The sequence below is a fragment of the Chinchilla lanigera genome, unplaced genomic scaffold (assembly GCF_000276665.1).
Source record: "Chinchilla lanigera isolate Chin_1 unplaced genomic scaffold, ChiLan1.0 scaffold00004, whole genome shotgun sequence".
NCBI classification, from domain to species: domain Eukaryota; kingdom Metazoa; phylum Chordata; class Mammalia; order Rodentia; family Chinchillidae; genus Chinchilla; species Chinchilla lanigera.
Window position 1 is genome coordinate 36,350,013 of NW_004955405.1, and position 21,798 is coordinate 36,371,810.

Genomic DNA, 21,798 nt, shown 5'->3' on the forward strand with positions numbered 1-21,798 from the left:
GCTCTCGGCTCACGGTAAGGGTCCGGCGGGTGCCGAGGCCCCGGAGCCTCCCGAGCGCCCCGGGAAACTTTGGGGTTCGCGTCCGCGGGAGGGTCCGGAGAGCGGGGAGCCCGGGGCAGCGCGCGCCCCGGGGCTGGAGGAGGCGGCCGGCGGCCGGGAAGGGGAGGGGAGGGGCGTTCGCTGGGGACTCCTGGGGTCACGACGCCGAGGGGTGCGTGTGCGTGTGTGTGTGTGTGTGTGTGCGTGTGTGTGTGTGTGCGCGTGTGTGTGTGTGGGGGGGTGAGCTTCGGGACCCCACGCAAGCCCCGCTCCTTGCGACCCCGCCGGGGCAGGGGCGCGGACACCCCGTCCCCCTGAACGTGCAAGGCGCGGAGTGGGAGATGCGGGTGCAGTGGGCGCTCGGTTTGTCCCTGACTGACCTTGGGCAAGTTATTTAAACTTTTCTGCTCCTGCATTGCTCCATCTGTAAACGGAAGACGAAAACATCTCTCTGACAGATGCTGTGGAGTTAAAATCAGATGCGCCGAAATGTGTTCCTCATGCAAGAGGGAAGTCAGTTTGGAAATACAATCCGTGGCAATAGAAGGCATCGTTGCCCCTTAACCCCAATTTTTGGTTGAAGAGTATCAGTGTGCGCGTGCGTGCGTGTGAGTGCACACACATGTGCACACACTCATGTGTGGCGTTGCACGGTCCCGAAGGAGACTCCGCTAGACTCCCAGCGGACTGCTTATCCACATTCTGCTTCTGGAAAAAGCACTTCTTTATCAGAAATGCCGCTGCGACTTGGTTATAGCAGCGGGAACCCTGGTGGCCCCGCCGCCCTCCCTCCCCCTTGCTGGCGATCAGCAGTGGCGACGTCTAGATTTGCAGTTTTCAGGGGAAGATTGTGGGCAGTATGGGGACTGCTCTCCAGGGGCCTCGAAACCTGGGCTTGTGGGCCGGGAGGGTCATGTCCCCAGGAGGGCGACGTCCTCTGCTCTTGTTCCCAAGGTTAAAGGGGTTGATCTCTCAGTCTTTCTCTGGGTTTAAAATGATTATTTGCACCGCTCGGGATTGCAAAGGATGCGTGCGGACTGTTATCAAATTGTGAGCAGGTTACAACTTGCGTATTAGTGGCCTAATTCTTTTCTTTCTTTTCTCTCAGAACGTTTTTGCTGGGATGTGAGTTGATCTTATCCACGCACCTTTAACACTGAACGTTGCTGTTCCCGAGTTACCGGCTGGGAGTAACTCAATATGCAGATAGTGTCTTGAGGCGTGTTATCATTGGGAAAAATCTATTTTTACATCTTTTCCTAGCAGAGGGATCTAAATTCTGATTTTTTTTTTTTACACATCATTTTAGATGCTGCTTTATGGATATTGTCAGGAATAGATTTACATAATAGTCAATTCAGTGAATTTCTAGAAGCTTTAGAAGCTTCAGTGGGTATGCAGGTGGAGAAAATTAAGTCGAAATAAGTGAAATTATTTTGAAAACGAGCATATTCAGTAATGAAAGGAAAAAGCGGCTGATAATTATTTTTTTGACCATTAAGAATCACACAGGCTTCTTTCTAGGATCTAAAAGGGACTGATATAGATTCAATGAAGGTGTCAGTCAGGATTTGTAGTATTTTAAATATATCCCTGACACACGCTCCTCCCGTGCCGGTTCCTACCGTGGTGAATACAGTTGGTTACCAAGTCCAGATTAACTCTGTGAAGGGTGTGACTCAGGAAGTGACAAGTTGGGTGAGTCCTCGGGGCTTTCAGCTCAGCGAGCAAGTTCAGGAAGCACAAGCTGGAGACCTTCAGTATTTCTTTCGAGCACGTTAGATATGTTCTTTATCCTCTACTGCTGTCCAGACCATGAACTGCTCAGGTTTTGGCAGGGCTCGGGAACCCCTGAGAACCCTTTTCTGACAGCAGCACTGCTCTGAACGTCCTTTCACTTCTGCCGGATTTGGGTTTAGATAGCATGATGGGGGTGACCTAAATCTTTTTTTTTTTTTTTTTTGGCTTGCAATTTGCAGTTTTCAATGCTTCTGTCCATTGGACTGATTTCATAAGCGTTTTAGTCCTTCCTTAGCACAGGGCTGTGAAGAGAACCCGGGGCTCTCCTGCAGACCGTGTTTTAGCTTCTTAAGGAGAGAGAACTTCGGCTCCTACCTGCATCTCCTCAGCCGCAGCTTCCCTTCGGCTTTGTCACTTCCCTCCTGATGTGCATGTTTGATCCTGTACTGGAACTCGTTCTTTCTGCATTTTAGCATGATTTTGTAATCTTTCAGGCTACGGTCTAGACTCACACATTCTAGAAATATGAAATGAAATTGGGGCAATAAATAACGGTAATGTATCCTCTTATGTGTTCAGTGAGTGATGCAGCGTTGGCAGTTCCGGAGTTTTAAAGCCTCAGCCCTTTACGTTCACCACTGACATTTCTTTCCTCACCCTTTGTATGGTTTGGGGTCTTGACTGCTTTTAGCTCACTGCATAACCACGTGCACCAGACTACTGAAGATTGACAGTGGCTGGGACGTAGCCGTGCAGAGGAAAGCACAGGCGACATTTCCCAGGCTGAACCAGGGGAGCCTTGTTGCTAGATCTGCAAGCCTGGCACTGAGCTGTCAGCTTAACAAAAGGCCCAAACTGCTGATAAAGCACAGTGTGGCTATTTCAGATTGGGAAGTTCTCTCTGGGGAGCTATAGGGGCAGAACGCTGAATGAAGGGGAAGAATAAGCCATTCCTTCATATGGGGAAAGAGGATGCCTGGTAAAGGGAGAACAGTATGTGCAAAGGTCCTGTGGCAGGAGTGAGCTCCCCACATTCAAGGCTAGCTAGGTTAGTGTGGTTTAGCAGAGACAGCATGTAAAGATATGAAGAAAAGACAACCCGAGTGTGGATTGTTAGAACTATGCAGCCCTTGTTTTACTTCTTAAATTGCTGCTTCTTTGTGGATTCCTTCTTCTGTTCAGTGCTTGTGTTTGCTGGGTTGTGTCCTCAACCTTTGCACAGCCTCACTCTCAAACATTTAGACGATGTGGGTTAGATCTCTCCCAAAAGCTGAATGCTGGATTCAGTGTCTCCTAGTGAGCAGCTTAGGGTGGGGCAACCCAGGTTCCTGAGTTGTAAATAGAAGCCTGCACATGGTGAATCACAACGGCACATTGTAGATGGGCTCATTTACTCCTCCTGCAACTTTGGAGAAGCTGGTCCCACGTTAGCCCCAGGTTCATTTGAAGACAATGTGCCATAGACGGGTTAAGGCACTTGGTTGGCCTCACGAAGTGAGTGGAATACAGATGTGGGGGTTTGGCTCTCAAGCCTAGAAGTGGGGTACTTGGGAAAAGAAGGAGGATGCCTCGGTGCTGCTGTGGGGGTCTTAGTCACTCTCTCATTGCTGGGACAACATGCTCAACACCCGTAGGTTAAAGGAAAAAAGCCTTGTTGTGACTCCCAGTTTGTAGAGGTTTCAGTCTATAGACGGCTGGCTCCAGGGCAGGCGGTCTGGCAGAGGTGCCTGGCAGAAGAGAGCTGCTCACCGCATGGTGGGCGGGAAGCAGAGATCAAGGGAGGAGCAGGAGGAGGAGCAGGAAGAGGAGGAGGAGGAGGAAGAGGAGGAGGGGGACGAGACAGACCCTTCCTCCCGAGCCACGCCCCAGGGACCACCTCCTCCCACCAGGCTTCAGCTCCTCATGTCACATTCAGCTGCAATCGTCCAGCATGAGAGTCACACCTTGATCTAGCCGCCTCCCTGAGCCCCTCCCAGGAGTGCGTGAGGCTGTGGCGGGACATCCGGATACGAACCACAGCAGTGGGACAGTGGGTCATTCCAGCATGCGGCCAGGCTTGAGCCAAGGCTGGAAGACCAGCTCAGTCTTTCTGGTGGAAAGGGTGCAGGACAGCGGCATAACGAGAGCTAAGGCCAGCAGTGGACCATGGGACTCGGAGTGGGAGGATTTGAGAGCCCAGGACGTGCTTTTCCCTTCTGTGACGTCATCTATTTTCAGATGATGCCTGCAGAGAAACGCCATCTCACCATTGCTTTCTTGCAGGTCCCCCCAGCTGTCCGCTAGACTTCTCTACTCAAATGCCCTTCTAGCACCTCAAACGGAAGGTGTCCCAAACAAATTCCCATCTTCCTTTGCCATACTTGCTTCCTATAAATTCTCTCCAGCTACTGAGCTCAAGCTACACGCTAGGCTCTGGCCGGAACCCAGGGTTCCTGGAACAACTGGGACGCCGCTGTTTCCCTCACGGATGGTGGAGTCCACTGCAGGCGACAGACTCCTACATGAGGAGTTAGAATGCAGTGCGCTACTGGTGGTGGCGGTGAGGGGTAGGCTGAGAATAGTTCCTTGGAGAGGTGATGTTAGAAGACTGATTGGGAGAGGGAAGGCTGGCCGGGGAGTGAGGCCGCATGAACACAGAAACACGGACATCTCAGGCCACACGGAGGCCCCTGACTGTGTGGTCTTGGTGGAGCATGACCTTGAGGCATGGATGGCTGGCGAGGCAGTCAGGGAGCGGAGTGCTCTGTCCACCACCCACAGTCCTGGGAGTCCTCTTCCGGTCAGTTTTTACTGGCATGTACCAATAGTGACCTAGGGTAAATTCATCGCCCTCCTTGCTACTTTTTTTAACCTGTGAAACTGGGTCACTCTGAGGTTTAGATGCAACAGCAAGTGATATGAGTGGTACCTAGGAAGCACAGCTGCCCTTAGTATCTAAAAGGTGTTGGTTCCAGGGACCCCTGCAGATGCCAGAATCCGCGGACGCACAGGTCCCCTGTATAAAACCGAGTAGGATTTGCATAGAACCTACACATGTCCAACCATACACTTTAAATCATCTCTGGATTAGTTAACATGACTGATCCCATACAGATGCTACGCAGGTAGTTGCTATACTGTTTGGGCAATCACAACAAGAAAAAATTCTGTGTGTGTTCAGTGCAGACACAGTTTTCTTCGAGTATTTTGTATCTTTCGTTTTCTACACTTCGTTGACTCTGGATGCAGAACCTGCCAGCTGTACTCCATGAGCACCAGCTTGCACCACCCGCTCCTTCCAGCCAGGAGACCCGGTCACCACGTCCGGCTGATCCTTCTTCCCTTACATCTTTGAATTCTGGTTTCTCCTCTGCCTCGTCCAGGCACTGTCACCGCTCAACCTGAATGCAGTGACAGTCTTTCCTCTGCCCCTGTTGGTGGCCTCTTTGGTCCTCATTGTAGATCTGAGCCTGTTATTTCCCTGCATAAAACTCTTTATTGGCTCCCTTCTGCCTAGGGTTGGAGTGTGTCTGTCTGTCTGTCTGACTCTGACTGTCTGGGCCCCAGCATCCCATCCATCAGGGAGGAGGTGGTTGGAGGCTTTGTCAGGTTTCCGGGTCGTAGCTCATTCTCTGAAGCACACTTCCCCCTTCCTGGACCAAGCACCCCGTCTTCCGCCCTTGGCCCTTGAGTGTTTCTGCCTCACTTTGGGCTTCTCTGGGAACTTGGGGTGAGCTAAGCCCTTATGGTTTCCCATTTTGTACTGAAGTGATGGATCATGAGACCCCAGAGGAAAAGGACTGTGTCTTCCATCTTTGTATTCCTGAAGCCCAGCATGGTGCAGGCACATAGTAAGCAACCGGTGCTTGGCCGTAGGACTGGCTCAAGGACTAAATGGGAGGGAGAAGCACCTTGTACACCTTGTTTTTTTCCTTTCTTAAAGAGATCCAGTGTACAGTGCTGCCCAGGTTGGCCTTGAACTCTTAGGTTCAAGAGATCTTCCCCCTTCAGCTTGCCTAGTAGCTGAGACTACAGACATGGGCCACATTGCCCAGCTCTGTGCACAAGTTTTAAAATTCTGGCCAGGGATTTAGCTCAGTGGCACAGTGCCAGCCTGGCAAGTGCAAGGTCGTGAGTTCGATTCCTGGTACCAGAAAAATAAATAAATAAATAAAAATAAATAAAATTCTGTTTGCGCTGGGGATATAGCTCAGTGGCACAGTGCCTGCCTAGCAAGTGCAAAGTCCTGAATTCGATTCCTGGTACCAAAAAAAGAAAAAAATCCTGTTTGCCCTATTGCAACAAGGAAAATAACTTATACCCTTCAGCAAAGAAGAACAGCAGGAGAGCAAAGGTGCCCATGCCACGTGGTAGAACGCGATGCGTGCTCACAGGCCGGGAGCTCTTTGATGACTTCCCTTGTCTCTGCCCTCCTTCTGCCACCTGGACCCTTGTTGTCCTGAGATCCGGATGCGTGCAGTCAGCATCAATTGGACGCCTTTTGATGGAGAAGCTGCACAAAGCAGCTACAGATTATTCTTTGACCTTCAACCCTTCATATGATGTCAGTTTCTGAGGCAGAATTAAATGATCAGATCTCTCTTCTTCCTCTTCCTTCTCCTCTGCCCTCCTTCTTTCTCTATTCCCTCTCCTCCTCCTCCTCCTTTTCTCCCTCTTTCTCCTCCTCCTCCTCCTTCCAGTCCCACCTTGAGGGGCCCAACTTAAACCCAGTTCCTTCCCAAAGGTCCCACCCCCAAATGCCGTCATGCAAGGCCTGATAAAAAACACATTGCATGTTTAAATTTAAAAAAAATTACAGTAAAGGACACATTGCCATTAACCTTCCTCAAAATAGTCCTCCTTTCTTTAAAAGCACTTATCCATCATTCGAAGTATGTTCAGAGGGATAAGGGTATATAAGAGACAGGAGCGGGAATGTCTTGACAGGGATTGATGGCAATGTGTCTTTACTATAATAAAATTTTTAAAATGTCAACATCCACTGTATTTTTTGATCAGACCTCATAGAGAGGGTTAGGGCTTCAATCAATGAATTTGGGGAGGAAAAAAACATTAGGCCTATGACTAGTAGTGATATGGACTTTAATCTGAGACTATTGATCCGGACAAACCGGACAAACAGTCCACGGCCCCCAAGAAAGTTTCTAGAACAAACACTGCAATCCAGGCTCTGCGAGCGCTTAGTGTGTGTTGGACACTCTTGTAGGTTTGGAAGTAAAAGCACCAACTGCCTGTGTAAAGAATCTCTCAGTGCAGTCACAGGGCGCAACCTTCACTCTCTGAGGGAAATGGGAATGGAATGTGTGAGTCCTGACCCCGAATCAAGTAGGTACGGGGAGGAAGGGAAAGGAAAGGAGAGAGGCTTTTCTCTAATTAGGGTTCCTGAAAGGGCGTCTGTCACCGCACCTGCTGCTCTTGAAGCTGTGATAATGAGCTTCGCGCACGGTATTTAAAATGCAGGAAAGGTGATGAAAGCATCTGAAAGCTTTCTGGAGGCTCCAGCAAGCATTTGTTGTGCCTTGAGCGCATTAGGCAGAGCCAGGCGCTGTGGACATCTAGGATCGGCTGCCCTGTAGGAGGGTGGCCCTGGCTCAGGTCCCCAGGAGGACACGGGAGGGAGGATGCCCTCGGACAGGTCCTGCTGCAGCCACCGCCTGGTGCAGTGGTGGAGAGCACAGCACACAGCCGAAGCAAACGCTGACAGCCTGCGGAGCCCGGTGGACACACAGCGCACAGCGGCAGGATGCTTCGGTGTCCAGATGGGAGGGAGAAAGAGATCCGTCTGCACAGGAAGCTGTGCTGAGTACAAACGCACTTCCCACACTTGGATTGATGTATCCAGCCCCTCCGAGAGCCCTCCAAGGCTCCCCCTGGAGCCAGCCTGTGTCCCTGGACCCTCTAGGCACTCGATGTGTTTAGAACTTCAGGTGAATTTCAGTCCCAAGAAAAAGGAGAAAGTTGGGCTGGGGATATAGCTCAGTGGCATAAGTGTCTTCCTGGCAAGCACAAGTTCCTGAGTTTGATCCCTGGTACCACAAAAAAAAAAAAAAAAAAGAAAGAAAGAAAGGAAAAGGAGAAAGTCAAAGCTGGGGAGAGAAGGTGGGAGAGACAGAGGACAGGGAGGAGGAAAGGGTGGGGCTGGAAGTGTCACATTTTTGTGAGCCTGTGCAACGTGGATTTGGTGTGCACACTGCTCTTCTGAGGAACACACAAACACGTGCACACACCCACACCCAAAGCACCGCAGTATTTTTTTCCTTACTGGTAGGCTCTCAAACATTTTATAAACAAACTCATTTTTAAAAGTCAGGTACAACAAGCCGTTGTCACTCATTCTATCCAATATTAAATATTGTTTGGACAATTAAATGCCTCTGTCTTGTACCCGGAGTAACTAATTTAACTAATTTTGTGAATTAAATGGTATTTCCAGTGCACAGGAAAGGTGGTCATTAAAGGAATCACGCACTGACTATTTTTTGCAAAGTCAGTAGTTATCTGTCATTTATCTGCCTCGTCGCTTCTTGGGTTTCATCCTTCTGTGTGTGTGGGCAGGGTTGCAATATGCGTTTGAAGGTTTAATGGAAACGTGATCTCTTCTTTTTCAAACCTGTCCTTACTTTCCTGGGGGTGAGGTGTGTTTGTTTGGGCTTTGTGGGTCTTAGGGTTCAGGGCGGAGTGATTCTTGGCCTCCAGCCCTGCGTGTCTCAGCCAAGGGAGTCTGGTATCTTCCGGGTCTGTCACTTGCACGTGGGACTCGTTTGTAATCCAGTAAAACACAGGGAAGAACTTGGAACTTCCTAGTTTATAAATAATAATCAAGCAATCGTAAGAATCAATGAAATTTCCCAAATGGAGTGTGAAATGAATGACATGAAGATGAATAACTGAGGGGCTGGGGATTTAGCTCAGTGGCACAGTGCCTGCCTGGCAAGCGCAAGGTCATGAGTTTGATTCCTGGTACCGGAAGAAAAACAAAAAAACAAACAAGATGAATAACTGAAAACAATTGTTGGTATTATGAAATGGAAAGAAACTGTTCAGAAGGAAGAGGAACTGGGATGGAGGAAAGGAGAAAAGAAGGAGGGAAAAGCCCAAATATATATATAAACATGGGAGTTAAGATAGTTCTACTACTAATTTGTTTTTGTTCATTGAAAATAAAGTTTTGTAAAAAAAAAAAAAAAAAAGGTTTGTACTAATATTGTTTGGACAATTAAATGCTTATATCTTATACTCTGAGTAACTAATTTAAAGACAACAATATGCAATGTATCAACCATTGTTACCCTCCTATTATCTTGTTTTGAAGATTTTTTTTTTCTCTTTAAAAAAAATACAATTGTTTCCATGAACCAACTTTCCCAGCTGGACTCGCGTGGGTGTGTCTGAGTTCTGTTCTCCCACTTTCCGGCGGTCTGAGCAGCAGCGAATGATACCCATTTCCAGGGTCCTAGAGCTCAGTGAAACTACCCAGTGGCTCTTGGGTTTCCAGCTGTCAGAGTGTCGTCCCTCAGCTCAGAGCCAAGAGGTGAAAGCCGGTCTCCTTGCCCTTCGCCTGGCAGGGCAAGAGCTGTTTTGACGCCTCCCCAGGGGAGTCTGTTACGTGATGTCTTCTTCCCTGGGTTCACCTGGAGGTTGAATTCCCCTTAGGATAGTCACGCTGTGCTGTCCTGCTTTTGTGACTCTGTTCATTGCCTTGTGCACTTAGGATTTGGGCATTTTATTGTATGCGTGTTAAACTTCTACCAAAACTTTGTTTTTTAAAGGCCTTTTTTCCTTGGGGCGGGTCTTTCTCAGAAGCAGATTTTTAAATCACACAATACCTATATTCTTTCTCCACAGCTTCAGGCTGTCTACATTATGAACTTAAATATTTCTCTCTATTTCTCCCTCCCTGACCAGAGTCTGCTTCTACCCTAAAGGAGTTCACACTAGTCCTTAAAAAATCTTTGGCCGAACTGGGTGTGGTGGCACACTCTTGTAATCCCAGCACTTGGGAGGCTGAGGCAGGAGGACTGCTGAGAGTGTTCAGGATCAGCCTGGGCTCCATAGTGAGTTCAAGGCCAGCCTGAACTACACAGTCTCACAAACAAAGACACAAACAAACAAACAAATACCTTTGGCTGATTCCTAGCCCTTGAGAGTTTAGTTTATGACTTTAAAGAGTTATGCTGTAGATCAGTGCGTCTCCTTTTGCTGAGACTAAAGCATTGAAAATTTTGTTCAAAAAACATCTTGATTTAGCAGCTCAGAGGTGGACCTGGCTTTCTGTATTTTCACTGTCTAGGACTACAAGAAGCAGCAAGCTGTAGAGAAGTTACTGGTGAAATTGTCAGGGATTATTCACACAAATTGTGGCATAGTGTGGCTTTGGTTAAAGGAGCTAGATTTAATGTAAACCATTCAAACATTTTTGGTTGCATTTTGCTTTTTATACATCTGCACATATACATTAGGAAAAAGCCTTTTAAAAATTGGTGACTTGTACACACACACACACACAGAGTACGCAGATAGTAAGTCACCCTTCTCCCGTGCTCCCTTCCCTGAAAACGACTTCTCCCACTTCTGACATCACAGATTAGGCTAAGCACACATATCCTGTAGTGATATTGACTTATTTTGTAATTGTTAACGTTTGCTTTATGGCAACATGTGTGGTCAGGTTCAATATGGGCTTAAGAGTTAAGAATGTATGACCTGCCTGTCAGGTGTGTGGTTCAATATCTGTCCACTAAATTTTTAAGTTTTGTATGTTTTTCCTAAATTTTTTCTTGACAGATCAGTTCTTGAGTATGTGGTAACATTGCTCCCTCACGATAGGTTTGTCAGTCTGTTCCTATAGCATCGCATGTTAATTATTATGCCAATAAATTAATTTTAAGTTTTGTATCATACATTTTGGGATTATTTTATTTTGAACATGCAGGTGTAACTTTTAAAATCTTTCTTAGAACTTTGCTCTCTGAAACTTTAATGATTATTATTGGCCCTCTTAATCTTAGTAATGTTTTCTTTTTTTTCTTTTCCTTTTTTGAGACAAGGTCTTGCTATTAGTTCAGGCTGGCTTTGAACTCACTATGTGACCCAGGCTGGCCTCAAACTTGCAGGGATCCTCCTGCCTCAGCCTCCCAAGTGCTGGGATTATAGGTGTGCACCACCACACCGGGCTCTTAGTAATACTTTTTGTCTTAAAGCTTTTTACATTTACAAGTAACAACTACCCTAGCTTTATTTGGTTAATATTTGATGTCTTTTTGGTTAGTATTTGATTGCTGTATCTTTTTGTATCCTTTACTTTCTTTTTTGTTTGTTTGTTTGTTTTGTTTTTTTTCCAGTACCAGGAATCGAACTCACGACCTTGTGCTTGCCAGGCAGGCGCTGTGCCGCTGAGCTAAATCCCCAGGCCCCATTTACTTTCAATATTTCTGAATCCTTATGTTTTAGACATTTCTTTCATAAAAGACAATTAGTTGTTTTTTTAAGGAACTCTATCTCACAATATCTTTTTTTTGTCTTTGTGAGATAAAGTTTCTGCTATGTAATTCAGGCTGGCCTGGAACTCACTTTGTAACCAAGGCTGACCTTGAATTTATACAAATCCTCCTGTCTCAGCCTCCCAGTGCTAGGATTACAAGCCTGCACCACTACACCCAGCCTATCTCACAATATTTAAAAAAAAAACAGACTACTTACATGTATCGTTATTGCTCCTGTACTTGTGCTCATTTCTGTTTTACTTTGTACTATGTCTTTTTCTTTCCTATTAAGTTTTTCTCATTTTGTTTGCTTTTTTTGTTTTGTTTTTCTTCTGGTACCAAGAATCGAACTCACAACCTTGTGCTTGCCAGGCAGGCACTGTGCCGCTGAGCTAAATCCCTGGCCCCGCTTTTCTCATTTCATTCCTTTTATTAATTTGAACTTTTTTGTTAGATTCCTCTTATTTTTTCTCCCACCCTACCCCTACCTTCTTGAACACAACAGACCAGTTTGGAGATTTAGTGTCATTTCTGTTGTCTTGATAATTGCTCTTGAACTTTTATTTAAGTTTTTCTTATCCACTCTACACTTACTATATTTTGCTTAACTTTAAATTTATTATGCTCAGCTTTCGACTATATGCACCCAGCTGCTAGCTTGTATACTGTTATGACTTAGTACTTTGGTTCTATTCTTTCTTTCCAAACTTCCCACAGTAAACTAATGATCACTTTATATAAACAATTTTGCTCAGAATTGCAAAATGGTTTGACATTCGGTGGAAAGACATACATAGGTATGGTGCTTTCATTTTCCACTGGGGTTAGGATGCGGGATTACACAGGCTAAGTGTTGACATGGGCCTGTTTTTCTTTTGTTATAAGATTATATTGTTTATGAGTATACTGAAAATAATGAGACAGATAAAAATGTGTTAATTTTGTGCACACATTTCTGCTGAGTGGCCACCTGAAGACTGTATATCTCATTATCTAGGAGATCTCCTTGCTTAGCATATCAGATAAATGACTTCAAAAATGCAGCACCAGATCCTGGAGGAATCCATGGAGCATAGCTTGCTTCTTCTGTCTTGGTCTCAGTCCTCAATTACTTTTCTAACGTAAGACAAACCTGGATTTTAATTCCAGGTTTTGTGACATCTCAGAGTACAACTCGGGATAGGTTTCTGACTTTTTTGGAGGCCCCATCCCTTACCTGCATAGTGGATAAGTGCACCTACCTAAAAAGAGTGGTCCTGAAGCTCGAATGGGATAACGATGTAAATGAAGCGGTGAGGGTGAAGCACAGCGCCTGGGAGAGAGCAGGTGCCAGATGGCTGGTGTTATCCGATTTCACTGTTCTTGTTTTCTTATGCAGTTTTGCAGAATTGCATTCCAGGTTTGCCCTACTGTGATATCTGACCTTCTTGACTTACAAAAAAGTTATTATGAATTGTGATATTGTAAAACACAGCTGCATATCATACAGGCAGGGGCTAAGACAAATTTTTAATTTAATAAATAATCATAAAATGAATACCATGGGACCACTGTCTAGGTTGAGTAACAATATTTTCCACAGAACTCATCTCTGCTCTTTTTTCTTTCATAATTTAAACTTTCTTCCCCACCACCAAATGGAATCTCCATGCTGACTTTTGTGCTAATCATTTTGGTAGTTTTCTGCACAGTTTTGCAATCCATGTTTGCATCCGTAAGCAGCACGGTTTCATTCTGTATGTTGAAGTTTGCGTAAATAGAATCACATATATTGTTTGGGGGTTGGTTGTATCATTCACCATTACGCTTCTGAGATTCACCCATAATGCTTTGTGCAACCTTACTTCATTCATTTTCTTTGTATGTGGCGTTCTCTTTTATGCCTATCTTTGTACTTTTTAAGTGTCAAAGAGTAGTAATAGCCAACACTAGCTGAACACTTTCAGGGTGCCGAGTGCTGCTATATGAAGGTTTTCTTGTGCATTAAGTAATTTAATGTGCATATAACCTTATATAGCAGGTGTCTTTAGTATTGCTATTTTCTATTACAAGCACACAGAAGTAGCTTGTAACAGTAGCCCGCCCACGGTCTAATCTGGATATGGATGTGGAACCCACTGCATTTACTGATCTCACTCACAGTCTCAAGTTTTTCCACTAGCTACCTGATCTCTTCACTTGACTGCAACTGGTTCCCCAAGGATTAGGCGGATGTCAAAGTTTTCCCTTAAAGTCCAGCGTGTTTGGCTTGAGCCCTGTGAGGAAAAGCAGCTTCCTTCACACAGTCACCTTGTACCACAAACTTCCGTGGCTCTTTGTACCTTTGGCGGACGTGTCCCTTCAAAGGGTAACTACCAAAAGGATTGCCCTTGTTTTACCATTCCAATTTGATTTATACTGGAATTTTTGATGCCCTTGACCTTGTCCCTGGAAGATCTCTTCCCTTCCAAAATCTTTTAAGGAAAACCCACTAGTCAGAACTTCAAAAGAATTAGGAATAACAACTTTAGAGTAGTAGGAATCATTTGATATATTTTCAGTGTGGATTTTGTTGATTCATTGGATTCCACAAATACATACTGAATTATTTGCTAAGTGTGCAGCCTTCGTATCTGCTTTATGTTTATTAGCCATACCTCTTATTCTCCTTTCTCTGAAAAAATGAGATAAGCATCATCATCATGATTCTCAGGCAGAGAAACCAGCACTAAAAGGAGTCAAACAGCTTGGCCCAGTTCAAAGAGCTGGGCTTCCAACCCGGATCTCCTGGGGGTCAGTCCCACGAGTCCGGTCCCAACAATCTGGCTGAAGTTAGGGCTAACGGGAAGGAAGAACAATCATTTATTTGTCTTGCTTAAATTTCCTCCATCTTTTTCTCTTTCTTTGAGTTAGTGAACATTTGTAGAGCATTATTTACCTTATGGTAGGTACACCCTTACCTCTGGAAGTCAGGAATTGGACAGTGTGTGTCTGTCCTTGACAAAGCCAGGCATTTGGAGGTGAGCACACCATGCAGTCTTGCAGGCCAGCGCTGTTACTCGGGGTGGTGAGCTGTTCAGGACACACTCTCGAGCTTCTGATGGTCTGGGAGTGTGTCTTTGAGGATGAGGTGACCCCATGCACTTGCTAGAATTGTTTTTTCCCCATATTACAAGTAGTCTAAGAACATTTCTTATCATTTTACCTTCTCATTTGTGACCCTACCATGGTCTGAATGCAGCCTTTGCGGGCCATTAGCATGGTCTGGCTCACACCTGCTTTTGTCAGTATTTTGCGGGGCACCCTCTCCTAGTGACCCCCATTTCTTGGCTTCTCTGTCTAGGCATTTGTTATTTTTTCTTCCAAAAAAATGTTCATCTACAAAGCCATCTTCTCTACCAGTCTACACTGTGCTGTCGTCCTAATCTCACCCAGTACATTTCTAGATACCCATTCTCTTTGGATGCATTCAAATAATTCTTGATCATTTCTTTCCCTCACACTTACACTTTTCACCATTACAGATCAGAGTATTTTTTAGTGCTACATAATATTCAAGTATTTCTTTCACATATTGCAACTATTATTATTAATGACTCTTCTAACCTATGCTATTTTATATTAGATACTATGTAGTTGCTTTAGTGTTTAAAAATAATTTATGCCCTGTCATGCTGTTGGTACTGTCAGGAGTTTATTTTTTAAAGCAGCTTTAGATTCACAACAAAGTTGCATGCAATCATTTCATGTTGGCTTCTTTAATTTAGCAACATGCATTTAAGTTTCCTCCATGTCTTTTCATGGCTTGAGAGCACATTTCTCATTACTGTAGCTGACTGGTGTTCCACTGTCCTGATGTACTACAGCTGATTTACCTCCCACCCACTCAAGAATATCTTATTTCCAAGTTTGGGCAATTGTGCATAAAACCTGTGTCAGGTTTTTGTGTGGACATGAGTTTTGATTCATTTGAATATAAGTTTTTAACTTATTTGGGTAAATGCCAAGGAGCACGTCTGCTGGATCACACAATAAGATGAAGTTTCATTTTGTAAGAAATTGTCACACTGCCTTCCAAAGTGGCTGTCCCACTTTGCATTCCTACTGGCAGTGAGGAGAATCCCCTTGGTCCACACCCTACCCTTCATATTGTCAGTGGATTTGGGCCATTCTGATAGGTGAGCAGTGGTATCTCATTTTTGTTTTAATTTGCATTTCCCTGGTCTTTTCTTTCTTATGCTAATTTGCCTTCTGTATGTTTTGGTATGGTATGTAATCCATTTGTTTTTTGATCCATTTATTTTTATTGCAGAGTTTTAATAATTCTTTGTGCATTTAGGGTAACAGACCTTTATCAGAGTTGTCTTTCACAAATACTTTCCCCAGTCTGTGGCTTGTCTTATTCTTTTGACTCTGACTTACCACTGCAGACTATAAATTTTAAACTCCAGTTTCTCAGTCATTTCTCTCATGGGTTACACTTTTAGTGTGGCCTCTATAATGTCATCGCCACACCCACGGCCCTCTCAGCTTTCTTTCATGTTATCTTCTAGTTTCACAGTTTTATGCTCCTGCTGTGTTTTGTAAACAATCTGAAGTAGGTCAGACCAGGGCGAGCTCTGTTCTGACACACGCTGTGAGTGTGGCCTTGGGGAGGTCCTCGACCACCTAGAGTCTCAGCTTTTCCATGGGAGCTGTGCGGGTGGCACGTGAGAGAGGTGGCGAGTCCACCTGAGGCGGGTCTCGGTTGCCTCTGTCCCCTCTCCTTGGAACATTTCCTGTTCACAGGAGTGAAGGCTTTCATGGACTGGGCCTTACCCCCAGCTCTGAAAGAAACTGTGTCCACTTCTCTGTTTCCGTTGCTCCTTGTGCCGTGGTCTGGTCACTGTCATCTCTCGGGGATCACTGCAGTGGCCTTGGACGGGAGTCTTTCCGGCTGGCGTAGTGAGTGGCACATGCTGTGATCCCAGCACTCGGAACCCACTGCGCGGAACCAGGGCAACAGAGGGAGTCTGCCTGCCTGAGCTACTAGTGAAACAACAGAAAAACCCTCCAAGTCTTTCTTCCTTCTTCCCTTCCCTCAGCCTGCCCTCCACACTGCCATCTTTCTGAAGTACAAGTGAGCTCTCCTCACAAGGAATCGTGTGGTTCCCAGGGCCCCTCGCAGCTGGGCCCTGTTCTCTCCTCTTCCTGTGCCCAGCTGCTAACTCACCAGGTTCTCTGTGGACTCTGGGCCTCCAGATACCCTGAGAGCACTGCTTCCTGCTCCTTGGTGCCTCCCCTCTGGCCAGTCAAATAGAATTCACCCTTCAGGTTTCCATTTGGAGGCTGCATCCTCCCGGGAGCCTCGCCTGACGCCCCTGGTCCGGGTTAGGTGTTCTGCTCCCTGCTTCCTCCCACCCGCAGGCACCCTTCCCTCCCCGTCGTGTCTCTGGGCTGAAAGTGCTGTGTGTGGCTGTCGGGGGTGATCACTGAAAGTTTCAAGCGCGCTCCCTGAGTGTGGACAGATGAGGAGGCACCAGTTATGTACTGAGGGTATGGCCAGGGTGGCACTAACCTCCTTGTCTTTCATCTTCCTAACAGACAGAGATGTGAGCAGTGCCAGCTACAACCTGTCCTCGGCCACCACGGGCAGCTACTACAGTTGTGTCAGCCAGATCACCATAGGTGAGTCACCGCGAGATGTGTTTCCCAGAATTACTGCTGCTTGGAAAGGGAGGCAAACACAGAAGAAGAGGGAGAGATGGTTGTGCATCCGCCTTTGTCTTCAGAAGCAGAGCTGGGGTTGCCAGGTCCCCACTCTGGGTGCCCTCTCATGGGTTCTTTGGGATAGACTGGGAGGAAATGGGGTCTGGAGCCAGTCTTTTCCGACTTTGCAGTGTCTCATAGTTCACTTGAGCCCCTCCCTTGTGGGTCAGCTGTACTGTGAGGCACTTCATATATGATCCAGCTCCTTTTCAATATCTATGTTGCTCTATTTAAAGAATAGACTCCCTACAGTTAACCGCAAATGGAAATGTGTATGTGTGTGCTGTGCAAACTGTATAAGGTATATGCAAACGTACATATAGTAGAAGCAAACCAGTGCTAGTAAAGGCTAACTGGAAGAAGTTGCACACCAGTGCTTGGAGTCCAAGTCCATTTTTTCTTGTTTGAAGAAGGTACCAAGCTAGTGTTAGGGTAGTGCTAAAAATCAAAGTGAACCATGTGGAGGTTTCAGTCCCTACTTGGCTGGCTCCAAGGCAGGGTGGCACATGGCAGAGGGCAACAGTTCATGGCGGTAGAAAACAGCAAAAGCAGAAAGAGCAAAAGGGAGGAGCAGCAAGAGCAAGCCTCATTCCCTCCCTTATATTGCATGCAGGCTGCCAGCCCCAGGGCAGGTGTAGCACTCACACCCATAACCCTAGCATTGGATCATGGATCAATCATAAACTTTAGAAGCCTACCCCATGACTGCATGAGGCTTTGTGGGGACAGCTAGACACAAACAGTAACAATCACATTCCTCATGGGGAGTTGGTACATGTTCTTAATACTTTTTTCATTCCCTTCCCTTCCTCCCTCTATCTTTTGTTTCCCCTACCTTTTGCAAAAGATGTGTCTTCCTGTTTCCTATTATTGTTTATTCTGCTCTTTATATATAATTTCACTTTCTCATTTAAAGAGAATCCATGCAATATTGAAGCTGTGAGTGATTTAGTTCACCTACTATGGTCTCATGGTGCATCCATTTTCCTATAGACAACTCAGGTTTATCCTTCTTTAAGGCAGAGTAGTACTTCACTGTGTGTAAATATCACATTTTCTTTATCCAGTCAGCTGTTGATGGCCATACAGGTTGCTACCAAGATTTAGCTGTAACAAGCTGTGGTGCTGTGGACCTAGGTGTGCATGGATCCTTCTCCCCGTGGTGATCAGAATGAGTGGAGGAGAACTGGACTGGAGTAGCATTCTCATTATGCAACTGTTCTCATCATTGAATACAGTTCTCGTCCTCCTGTAGTTGATGCTTTGCCGGCATTAACAGGCTTGCCCGGCTTGGAGGATTCCTCTGTGGACCAGCCGCCTGCCCCCGCCCTCTCAGAAGGATGATCTCCCTGCAGTGGTGGTGGCAGCCTGGGTGTGTTGTTCTCTATCTGTCCCCTCCACGCCATTCAAAGCCCACTGCTTTGATGTGTTTATTTCAGTCGAAAAGGGAAGAGGGTTTGTTTTCTGTTTGTTAAATCTTTCCTCTTCTTTCCATTTCCTTTCAAAATTTTGTTGATTCCAAAATCTTGGGCACTGGGATAGACAGCAGGAAAAAAATAATGATGATGGCAGAGACAGCCTGCACTGACACTGTACTTACTCTCTGCCCTGGGCTCTGGCTCCCGACATACGTTATTGTCCTTAATCAGCACTCTGGAAGGAAGGCTGCTGCTGCTGCTGCTCCCCTGTTTTGCAGACCAAAAACTTAGACTTGTTTGCTACCCAGGCAGTTATTAACAGGGCTGCGAACTCAATCCAGATCTGCTGAACACCAAGATCCATGTTTTATTTTACTTGCTAAACATTTATTTATTTACTTTTTTATTTTGTGCTACTGAGGATTGAACCCAGGGCCTTCACACTTAGCTACACCCCCAGGCCCCAGACTCCCTCGCCTTTTTATTTTTAGACAGGTTCTCATTAAGTCAGCAGGTAACCCAGGCCGGGCCCCAGTTTGTCATCTTCCTGCTTCAGCTTCCCGGAGCGCTGGGGTTACAGGAGTGTGCAGGCATGTGCTTTGAAACCCTATGCCAGGGTTTCCCCAGCTCCAGCAGTGTGGACCCTCATTAAATAATGTTGAGCCTCTCTCATGGATTCAGATTCTTTTTTATTACGAGGTTACTTTAGTATGTTCAAACACAAAACTAAGTGTCGATACCTTATATGCCAAACAGCCACAAAGGCCAAAATTACAAGTCAAATTTAAAACAAAGAAAAGCACCAAATTCACCACATTAGTGTAATATGGTGGACGTGGTTATTTGGCTGAAATATCACCGCGGCTGGTGACGCAGGGCGGTGCTGGCGGCAGGGCGAAGGTGCAGCACAGCTCTCCTGTGGGCATTTCATGGTCACAGTGACGTCACCATTCTCTGCTCAGCCCACGGTGGGATCTGTTGGGACTCACAGCTGTGAGGTTACTGGAGTCTCCTTTCTGCATGACTCAGTACTTACCCTGGTTGGTTTCAACCCTGCAGGAGCACAGAAGCAAAGGCAGGCACTAAAAATCAAGTGGCAGAACTTGGTCCAGAAAATGCCGCCATTGCTTCCTGAGTTGTCAACTGTTAAAATTAAAACATAAAAGACATTTAAAAATTCCTGTGGTGACTTCACAGGCTTTGGTTGGAAAACAATGAATGACCTCAGATGGAATTCTCAAGATACTTGTTAAATTCCTGGAGGTCATTTAGGGTGTGAAAAGTGACAAGGTTGTTCTGGTGGTGAACAGGAAGGGTTTCATGTGGGCGACTCTGGCGTTGGCGGAGGGTCAGTGGCTGTGACGGCCATCTCGGTATGAGAGACAGAGGGAGAGAAGAGTGGGAGGGTCACTGACTGCATACGGAGGTGGACAAGCATGTCCTGAGATCTGGGGTCAGCATCACCGGGAGTCCAGTTGCTGGCAGAAAGACAGAAGTCAGGGTGAGGGGTGTGGCTGTCCCTTAGATGTGTTGAGGTCTAGGTACCGATGAGACTGAATACCTTGAAGTGCTTTATAGAAAATCAGAACTGTGGGGAAAACGTTTAGGAGATGAAGGTCTTGACATTGTTTGCACAAAGGCTTCAGCAGAGTCCTGGGAGAGGACATGATAGGAAGAGAGTCAGCGTGTTAAGTGTGCAGAGGCTCAGAGATCAATCTTTGTGGGGAGCACAGCGGAGAGGGAGATGACAGAGATGAGAGCCAAGTAGGCGCATTTCTTGGAAAGCCCAGAGAATTCTGGAAGGGGAGGCAGGGAGAGCGTAAACGTGAAGGTCCGCCCTGGTGACCTCCCTGAGAGCCGTGAGAGGGGACAGTGGGACGGATGCCAGGCTGCCGCATTCTGAATAAGGAGCTATGGGTCATTGGTGAAGAGTTCTCTTCTTAGATGGTTTTCAGTGAAAGTGAGTGGGCTTGCAGACAGCCAGAGCAAGACAGAAGCAAACACTTTTTTGAGACTTTTCCTTTTTATTAAGCACTGTCCAGAGCACTTTTTCTATATTTACTCATGTAAGCCTAATGAAAATCCTGAGGTGATTGTGTTACTGTCCCCATTTTATAGATGAGGAAACTGAGCCCTGGGAGGTTTGAGAGTTTCCTAAGAGGCAGTAATGAATTGTAACACCTGGGACTTGAACCAAGGTAATCTAGGACCTGTTGGCTGACATTCGTGTTCCTGCCATCTTGCAGAAGTGGGGCAGACACTCTTCCCTGGTCCAGCGAGCTGCAGCCACCATGTCATGATGCTATGGGTTGACTTGTGGTGCCCTGAGACTTAGCTTGAAGTCCTAACCCCAGCAGCTGCACCATGTTGCTGGCTGTCATCATGAGACAGACTGTGGGAGAATCCGTTCCTGCTGTGTTATGGCGCTCGTCTTATTTACGTTGCTTCCGCTGCCTGAGGAAGCTGACCGGAAGCGGAAGTGACAAATATGCAAGCTTCTCCGCAGGTGACGGGTGACCGGCAGCGCTGGAACCCCACTTCAGTTCCCTGATTCGAATTGGTTACGACCGACCGGAAGGAAACTTTTTTTTTTTTTTGACCGGAAGGAAACTTACTGTTCAAGGCAAGGGCGGTCCTCAGGATGGGTTGATCGAGAGCTCAGGGGCCTTGTGAACGTCTTCCTCCCCTTTGCCTTGGTCAGTTTATCTTCACAACAGCCCCTGGATGGCCGAGGTGGCTCTGGGAATTGCATTGGTGCACAGCGGCGACCCAGGAGAGGAGCTTCGGCCCCTTCCTCTGGCCTTCACTGAGGAGCAGCTTCTTCCTGAGGCTCCTCAACAGACTTCTCCCATCTCCACAGGCAGGGCCGAGTCCCCACTCCCAACCAACCCGACCAGCAGGTGGCGTTGGTGTTGTCCCCATCGGGCCTGCTTGAGCTTTGGAGGGGAAGGGGATGAGAATGAGTCGCCTGGCCTGTGCCACAGACTGTGTGGAGATTGGACAGATTTCCAAATACAAAGGCGACAGTGTTGGGAGCTGGGAGGGAAGGAGGCCTGTGTGGGACTGTCATCTGTCCAGTCTGTCAGTACGAAGCACTTTTGCAGCATTTATGATGAAAGCAGGAAAGAACAGCAACCTTAGACGCAAAGTACTAGGCGCAGTCTCGTAGGGTCATCTAAAGAGTTCTCTTGGAAAAATTCCTGCGTTTTCTTCAGCCTTCCTCGGACAGAAGAGGCATCACACCAGCTGGAGCACACCTGTGAGTCTTTGCCACTTAGGAACACAGTACTGGTACAGGTTCCTCATTAATGAGGGTTCCTCATTAATGAGGGTTCCTCATTCCTGTAGGGTTGCAGGGCCTGCTGAAAGCAGAGGTATCCAAAAAAAAAAAA

General features: G+C 46.5%; 1 protein-coding gene across 2 annotated transcripts in view; it reads left to right on the top strand.

Moving 5' to 3' along the window:
- Positions 1-21,798, top strand: part of Ano4 (anoctamin 4) — a gene marked incomplete at its 5' end in the record, with an annotated part of 365,728 nt that continues 343,930 nt past the window's right edge. For both annotated transcript variants that reach the window (XM_005374542.2, XM_013518664.1), the window contains 2 exon segments: positions 1-14; positions 16,824-16,907. In XM_005374542.2, the coding sequence (XP_005374599.2) occupies positions 1-14; positions 16,824-16,907 (98 nt within the window).